Raw genomic sequence first — 8,907 nt, forward strand, 5'->3', positions numbered from 1 at the left:
TTTTTGTGCATATGTGTGTATATGAGTGAGTAGGTGAGTGTGTGTGTGTTTGTGTGCGGGTTGGTTGGGTGTGTGTGTGCATGTGTGTTCTTGACGTATGCGTGAGTTTGAATGGGCGCGTGTGTGCATGTGACTGCGTGTGCATTTGTGCGTATGTGGCTGTGTTGGTGATTTTGTGTGTGTTTATGTGCGGGTGAGGTGTGTGTGTTTGTGTTTGTGTGCTTGTGTGCATGTGTGTTCTTGGTGCGTGTAAATGTGAGTTTGTATGCGCGCGTCTGTGTATGTGTGTGTGCATTTGCGCATATGTGTGTATGTGGGTGAGTAGGTGAGTGTGTGGGTTTGTGTGCGTGTTGGTTGGGTGTGTGTATGTGCATGTGTGTTCTTGGTGTGTGTATGTCTGAGTTTGTATATGCGCGTGTGTGTATATGTATATGTGCATTTGTGCGTATGTGTTCCAATATGTGTGTGTGTGTTTATGTGCGTGTGAGGTGTGTGTGTGTGTGTGTTCGTGTGCTTGTGTGCATGTGTGTTCTTGTTGTCTGTATATGTGAGTTTGTATGTGTGCGTGTGCTGTGTGTGTCTTTTTTTATGTGTTTGTGTGCATGTGCGATCTTGGTGTGTGTGTGTTTGTGTGTGTATGTGAGTTTGCATGTGTCTGTGTGGCGTGTGTGTGTGTGTGAGTGTGTGTTTGTGTCTGTTTGTGTTTGTTTGAGTGCATGTGTGAACTTGATGTGTGTGCATATGTGAGTTTATATGTGTGGGTGTGGTGTGTGTGTGCGTGTGTTTGTCTGTGTTTGTGTGCATGTGCGATCTTGGTGTGTGTTTATATGTGAGTTTGTATGTGTGCGTGTGGTGTGTGTGTGTGTGTGTTTGTTTGTGTTTGTATGTGTTTGTGAGCTTGTGCGATTTTGGTGTTTGCGGTGTTTGTGTATATGTGACTTTGTATGTATGCGTGCGGTATGTGTGTATGTGTGTGTTGTGTGTGTTTGTGTGTGTTTATATGTGTTTGTGTGAATGTGCGATCTTGGTGATTGTGTATATGTGACTTTGTATGTATGCGTGTGGTGTGTGTGTGTGTGTGTGTGTGTGTGTGTGTGTGTGTGTGTGTGTGTGTGTGTGTGTGTGTGTGATTGTGCGTGCGCGCGAGTCAGTGGTTAAGTGCTGCTGTGTGGTTTGGCGTTGCCGCGCCGAGTTCGGTTTTTCGTTCTTTCGTTCTCCGTTATGACGTTATGGTATAATCTGCACGCAAAATCTATTAAATTTTTTAAAAAGTTTCTTTAAATCTATAAAAATCCGTAGAACATATAAAAAGTTTTTTTCGAAGCTCTTATAAAGTTGTTCATTCAACTGATTGAAGAAATAATCTCAATTTCATTATCACAGTCTAAAAGCGGATCAAAGTCTTCATCTGAATGTTCGTTTTCCAACTTCACTTTTCCGTTTTTCGGTTCAACATTCTTCGCTCGGGTGAATCTTATGAAATCGGTTAAGAAATGACGTTCTTGTTTGTGAGAATTTCCAATTGTCCCGAATGCATACAGATCATTCATGTCCTCATTATCATCGCAAATTATGACAGAAGATTTGTGTTTGGACCCTCCGACGAATGAAAGTAAAGTAGGGAGAAATATGACACCATAGACAAAACTCAGCACGAACAGTGTGATGAAACTGATGAAACATGTCTTGAAGGCGTGTACTGATGTGAATGAAAGGAACATGAATCCCACAATTGACGAGAGGGCGGCGTTGGTCAGAGCAATTCCTGGAAACACAAAACTCGCACAACGATCAATAATGATGTCATTTCAATCGCACAACGATCAATAAAGATGTCATTTTTGGCTGCTTTATTGTAGGTTTATTTATTTTGCTGGTTAGCAAACAAGGTACTCGTAGCTTCGTCCATAATTTTACAGAATGGTGAAATTTCTCGTATAACTTTTCTTCTATTAATTTTCCTATTTCTAAATTTTTATCGAAAAAATAGAACGAATCTCACGATTCAGCAGCTATTTTGGCAGAAGGGGAACACATGTGAAGTAAGCCTGGTAGGCAACCGACTAGCCAAGTTTGGGCGAAGTTTTGGAGTCTGACTTAATAAGTTTTGGCCCAGACCTAAATTTAAATTGACCCCCCCCCCCCATCATAATTCTTAAAAATAAAAAGCGACCCGATCATAACTTTGAATCAGTGATCATATTAGGCTGGTTATAAATCTTTCTGATATGGATTAGCAATGGGTTCGGCAATGTTCTACCTTAATCAAGTTTGGCTGCCGTCTTTCAAACCTTGAGAAAAAGTTTTTAATGGTACTGTTTGTTGGCAGGAACGAAGACACGGTAGTGCAACAACTCCAATTAGGAAGTTCAAGTTATGGCGCAATAGACAATGAAGCTGTTTTTTGACTCAATGGAAAAATGAGAGAAAAAAATTTTTAGACTAATAATCATTAATTTTAAAGGATTCACGAAGAGTGAAAATTTAGCAAAAAAATATTTGAATTTATAGTCCGAAAAACAAACCTCATTACAGTTTTTATCTAAAAAATAAATTACATATTAAAAATGAGATTATATCAATGCCTGTCAGGTGGTGCCATTTCATATTTATAGGCCAAAATTTACTTCAATTGCAATAGTTTAGAAAATTGCACTGACCATTAAATATCCAAAAATAGTTGACATACATGAATCTCAAACTTGATTAAAAATCTTTTTCTAACTTTTTGAGCTGCAGCTGTCGCTATGAGCTGGTAAGTTTTGTTGTGAGTTTATTAACATATTTTAAGTTAGTAAACTCTAAGATAAATTCTAAGTTTAATGACACAGTTCTTTTCATTATTTCGATAGTGTTCTTGCAAAAATTCAATAGAAGTCAGCTACCTTGTTAAACTCTTTCAAGTATATTTCAGAACAATTTATCTCTGTTAAAGTATTTCACAAAACAAATTTTCTCCTGTCATAAACAAGCACGATAGTTATCGGATTATCAAACTTTGGTCAGAAAATGTTTTGGTCAGAACTTAGTAGGTTCAGTTCAGTTTGAGAATTACGCGTTGATTATGCAATTAGGTTTTTATCCTGAATTTTCCGGTAGTTCAGTTGAACTTGTTTCAATGAAAAGTAACAAGCTTTTCGTATGATTCTTTTTATTCAGCAATCATAGAACAACAAAAACATAAAACATTGTATAAATGTTCAGACTCATTCCACACCAATCAATTTTCGAGATATAACTGCGATCTACACCATGACTGTTTTAATCTTAGCAAACATTGTGACGTTTATGCGCAGGCATGGTAAAGTTATGCTTTTGCTTCCTGTTGCATGATTTTGCAAAATATTTTGTTGCATTTTAACTAATTGCCCTACCTCAAAAATAATAAACTTTCTTGAAAAATCTATCATCTCAGAATTTCAGGACACAAAAAAAATTACCCTTCTAAAATTGAGCACACATTTTGGTTTTTGGAACACACGAATAAAAGCTTCATTTAGTCGATATTTATTTTAAGAATTTACTTATTAAGTAACTGCAGTACAAGGTAGAAACCAGATTAGTCAAGAACCATATGCTCCCCGTAACGTAGGTTTTGTAATTCTGTAATCTGAATCTGTATGTAGAAATAATGCGAGGGATTTTTTTAGTTGGCGTAGATATCAATAACAATCAAATTCGGGACAATTTACTCAAATAAAAGATAGATTGTGGCGTATTGAACAAAACATTGCGTGAACTTCAATTATAGGCAGGCTTATGAAATATGTTTTTGATTTTGCATACTGTGGCATTTAAAATTGTTATGGCGATTGGGCACGTAGAATCTTCCACTCTTCTGCTCCGTTTGAATTACCTTCAGTTGTTTTTTTTAAATCAGTCGATTATTCGGCATGCCCACTTATCTCCAGGATCTTTGAATTGAATTCAATTCAAAACTCACTATGCGGATTTGAACCGAGAAACCTGATAAATTTGATAACATTTCATCAAAAACCAAAATAATTGGTGGGTAAACGATGAAGATAAAAAACAAAAACAAACAAAAATATGCTGTCATCGATGTTAGTTTTTGAAATTTCTTTAAAAACTGCAAGGCGCGTTTTTTAGCACCCTGCTCATTAAAAAAGAAAAATTAAAGTAGAGAGGGGGAGTGGGTTAAAAAAATTTTATTACCCGGAGGTTGGTGGCAGAGTAAATCAGCGCTGCATCAGTATAGAGACATTCTGTTTTTTAGGATGGACCGTACTCTGTTTTTGTCCCAATTTACGCCGGGCAGTCTTGATTTTGGATTAAAATTTACTTCATGAAAAAAAAATATAAAGAGCTTAACTCCCGCTAACAAGGTTTGATTTACACGCGACTCGGACTTCCGCGTGGGTGCTTGTAACAATTAATTTGCGTAGCAAGTCGTAAGTACTAAGCTGGTGGTTTTTGCCTACAAACTAGCTTATATATAAGTAGTGTGTATACTTCTATAGTAATTACCAGTTATAAGCTACAAAAGTATGACATTACCCTGCTCAGACTTAATTTTGGGGTATGAGTAATTTTCAGACTGTACAGGATAAGTTTAGCCTGGGTCATCTCCATGTCCTTGATACAATCATAATGAAAAAGAACTGCACATAAAGAAACTTAAAGTGTTCTGGAGATGCAATGTTGCAGAACTGAATTAAAATTTTACTCTTGAAATGTGCTGGATCAGGTCAGACTTTGTTCAGACTAAAGTCCGGGACTCAATATGCTCTTAGACTCATGTCCGGGCAAACACATCCCAACCAGAAACGTAAAAATTGAACATCATATACCCATCAGAATCAAACCCAGAAGAATAAATTTTTGCGGGCTGGAAAACCAATATTTAACCCTATTTCTAAAACCAATATTAGTATTAACAACAATCAGCATCTTTTCAATGGGTCAAAAACTATCCGGGACAACTCCAAATGGTTATCTTGTAAGATCTTACCATATTCTGACAGAATCTTACAAGAGGATGCATCGTCTTACAAGATTTTCTGACTGAATGTTACAAGATAAACAACATTCGTCTTACAAGAGTCTTACAAGATAGCCATTCGTCTTACAAGATCTTACAAGATAACCATTCATCTTAAAAGAACTTTACAAGATAACCATTCGTCTTAAAAGATCTTGCAAGATAAACATTTTTTGTAGGAATCTTGTAAGATCTTACAAGATAACCATCCAGTCACGTTCAGGGCAACTATAAACTTACCCATAGCACCCAGTGCTTTTTCGCTCCTCTGTAGTGACGTGCCTTCCTCTACCACGAAACTGTACCCACTATGACTCATGTAGTCTATACTCAGTCCAATCGAGATCAGAATCTCAGTGTATGTCAACATGTTGTACTTCAATCCAAAGAAAGCCATTACTCCTGGTTCCATATTACAAAATCTGTTTATTTTTCCTTAACCATTTTTTTAATCATGAGCGCTGAAAAAAGCCAGTGCAGTACTGTCTAAATTTTTGGCAGAAACTTTAATTAGAAGTCTCTTAGTGTCAGTATAGAGTGTCCATTAATCTTCAAGCAATGGGTAAAATAATTTTCAATCCCCAAAAGATTAATGTCACGTCATGAAAGATTTAGTTGTTTGGGTCTTTCCCATCAAACTCCTCCCATTGCAGCCCATTGCAGCCCACTCTTACATGGCAATTTCAGTCAGGGGGGGGGGGTGGGTAATTCCTTAAAAGTCCTCCCATTGCAGCCCATTGCAGCCAACTCTTACATGGCAATTTAAGTCAGGGGGGTAATTCCTTAAAAGTCCTCCCATTGCAGCCCATTGCAGCCCACTCTTGCATGGCAATTTAAGTCAGGGGGGTAATTCCTTAAAAGTCCTCCCATTGCAGCCCATTGCAGCCCACTCTTGCATGGCAATTTAAGTCAGGGGGGTAATTCCTTAAAAGTCCTCCCATTGCAGCCCATTGCAGCCCACTCTTGCATGGCAATTTAAGTCAGGGGGGTAATTCCTTAAAAGTCCTCCCATTGCAGCCCATTGCAGCCCACTCTTGCATGGCAATTTAAGTCAGGGGGGTAATTCCTTAAAAGTCCTCCCATTGCAGCCCATTGCAGCCCACTCTTGCATGGCAATTTAAGTCAGGGGGGTAATTCCTTAAAAGTCCTCCCATTGCAGCCCATTGCAGCCCACTCTTACATGGCAATTTCAGTCATGGGGGGTAATTACTCAAAAGTCCTCCCGTTGCAGCCCAACTCTTACATCATTTTACCCCCTCTGAACAAATTACCCCCACACTCTTACATCAATTTACCCCCCATAGACAAATTACCCCCCATTCTTACATCAAAATGGGAGGATTTTAGGGAGGACATTCGACCCGGGACCCAATAAAACAGATTTGGTTGGCCTAAAGTAGACAGAATGGCAGCTGATGTTGTGATGACGACACATATGAACACTCTTATTTCAGGAATGATAAAGAACACCAGCACTGAACAAGTTACAATTGCTACCAATATTGTCCTCCATGTAGATTCCTACGTTAAGGCCAAGGGCTCTTTTTCACATTTAGACTATTTTACCCTGTGTAGCTCTTCATTTTAATTTGTCGCTCTTCGTTTTAATTATAATTTTCATTGGACGACTTATTGATATGTACTTATTGGCAGGCTTTCGGTTTTTATCAAGAACGAAATTATCGATCATTCAGATCTTCTAGATTGATAATTTGTTGAGAATTCCTCATATCACGATTGTAAAACCAGCGTTTTTTTGGGTTAAATTATAAGACAACATAAGGCAGCAAAACGTACTGTTCTGAAACAAATTTACTGAGATTTGTTAAAAAAATGCGTAAAAGCCCTGGCAGTTCTATTGGCGGATTAAGAAAACAAGTTGCAGTAAACACGTATCGAGAGATAGATCTTGAGAAAATCTGGTTTCTAAACTTGGCCTTTTTAAGTCATTAATCAATAAATACAAAATTAGAACTAAAAATTGAAGTTAATTGAAGCTGTTTTTCACAAAAGAAAGAAAGCATAATTTTTTATACTGCCTAAATGACAATTATACAGACAAACAGTCTAAGATTATACGGACCTCAAATAGATTAGAACCTGCCTGGGAGAACTCAAGTTAACTATTGGAAACATGATTCGGAAAATTTGGATTTTTACCTTTATTTTCAAAAAAGTGTACGTTTTACGGCATTTGTTTTTATTAAAAGCCCCAAAAGGTAGATTTGACGGCAAAGTACATTTGGAGCAAACTAATACATAACGTCTGTATTTTGTTTTCACATCTGTCTTTTTCAGAATCTACCAAAATTTAAAAAAACAAAAAATCAAAAAATTGTAACAATGAGGCTCGGTAATGTGCGTTCGCACATGATGTTCCGACCCCGCCCATCCAAGTTTTGAATTATTAGTCTACCAAATGGGGAAGAGAAAGAAATGGTTCAAAAACTCTCACATCTTTCAGCAAACAATTAAGTGAAAAAATTAAGATGGATTAGAGAGCTGATGAGACAGGACATCAAGGAAGATACTGGACAAGACACACCCAAAAACAAATACTAGCAAACACTAATTCCGACCAAAACTTGATGAATATATTTAAAAAACAGAAAATAAAAAAGGAAAAAGGAATCCGATAAAACCCAATCTAAACAAATCAACCTGTACTTCATGAAATGTTCTTTGGATAAGATCTAATACCTCTCAATAATGCGACTTAGTGACAGGCCGACAATAAAGAGCAAAAAGGACAAAGTTCAAAAAAACAACTCACATTTTTGAAAACAACCAAATTCATTTTTTTTTTAAACCAATTCGTATCAATTCGGCTCATTGGGAGGCTATTTTATACGTGAAGCAATTGAGACTTGTTGTTATCCGTAAAAAATTGGACGACTTTTTTAAAATTAAAAAGTGCGTAGTACCAAAGCCAAGAATTCATTGGTTTAAAATAAAACTATAATAGAGATAAGATCTTGGTTTACTGGAAAGAGGATGCGACCTATCATTACAGAGAATAAGCTACAAGATTGAAAGAAATAACATAAATGTGACAAAGCTCAAAAATCAATTGATTTTTTTTAAAGAAATAAGTTCAGATGTTCCAACAAACCATACGCTTTGAATTTCGAACAAAAATAGATCAATTTGCAACTGCTCAGGAATCTAGTTGTGCTTGTTAGTATTGCAGCCAAATCATAGGACGACAAAAAACAGCAAATCAGGAAAGGATAAAATAGAAATTTCACAAACAATGTATCGAAGCCACAGCGTTGAAGCCATTATATGTATAATACACTAAAAACCATTACAAACTTTAATTTGAAAAAAGCAATTAAATGAATTGCTTTTTTTATTTTAACTGGGCCTTCTAGGTAAAGCGTCTGTGTGGAAAAGACAACAAAAAGAACCAACAATACTGAGCAGTACCGAAAACACAATTTTGTTATGAAAAGACATTTCTAAGCTCTCTAGACATCTGTCAACACATAACCCACTGCAGAAATAATGTTAGGAGCAATAGAAAATTGATTATTTGTGTCAATAATAAGACTCGGTTACTTGTTGACGACACAGATAAGACGAAATTGGAAAAACAAAAAAGTTTTATATAAAGGAAGTAATCGAAACTCTTAAAAACCGATAACTATCAACTGAAATCAGAAAATGGATTCAGTTAAAGAATTGTGGAAACGTTTAACGCTTTTGATTGTCATAAATATACCAAACGACAACAAAAGGAACGACATTAAGAGGCAAAAATAACGCAGCTGTTAAAACTATAGGCTATTCACTGTAGTCTTTGCACAATTTTTTTGCGCAGTTCTTCAGTTCATGGATCTATTTTTAGTGTGATAAGTTGATAAGAGAACGCACAAGAACCCAGATACAGGAAAAATTGCAAA

At 36.6% G+C, this 8,907-nt stretch overlaps 1 protein-coding gene across 1 annotated transcript; it reads right to left on the reverse strand.

Moving 5' to 3' along the window:
- Positions 1–1,298: 1,298 nt before the first annotated feature.
- On the reverse strand, positions 1,299–6,543 carry LOC142350805 (patched domain-containing protein 3-like). Its single transcript, XM_075402761.1, has 3 exons — positions 6,394–6,543; positions 5,243–5,404; positions 1,299–1,765 (listed from the first exon to the last, which is right to left on the reverse strand). The coding sequence occupies exons 2-3, from the start codon at positions 5,397–5,399 to the stop codon at positions 1,344–1,346; spliced, it is 579 nt and encodes a 192-aa protein (XP_075258876.1). The 5' UTR covers positions 5,400–5,404; positions 6,394–6,543; the 3' UTR covers positions 1,299–1,343.
- Between the last annotated feature and the right edge of the window lie 2,364 nt (positions 6,544–8,907).

This window comes from Convolutriloba macropyga, chromosome 12 (assembly GCF_964194025.1).
Source record: "Convolutriloba macropyga chromosome 12, txConMacr16.3, whole genome shotgun sequence".
NCBI lineage: Eukaryota > Metazoa > Xenacoelomorpha > Acoela > Convolutidae > Convolutriloba > Convolutriloba macropyga.

Excerpts from the sequence above, each read along its gene's own strand:
- LOC142350805 (XM_075402761.1), bottom strand. The coding sequence starts at position 5,399 with ATGGCTTTCTTTGGATTGAAGTACAACATGTTGACATACACTGAGATT. Across the intron at positions 1,766-5,242 it reads AAAAGCACTGGGTGCTATGG|GAATTGCTCTGACCAACGCC; the intron begins GTAAGTTTATAG and ends TTGTGTTTCCAG.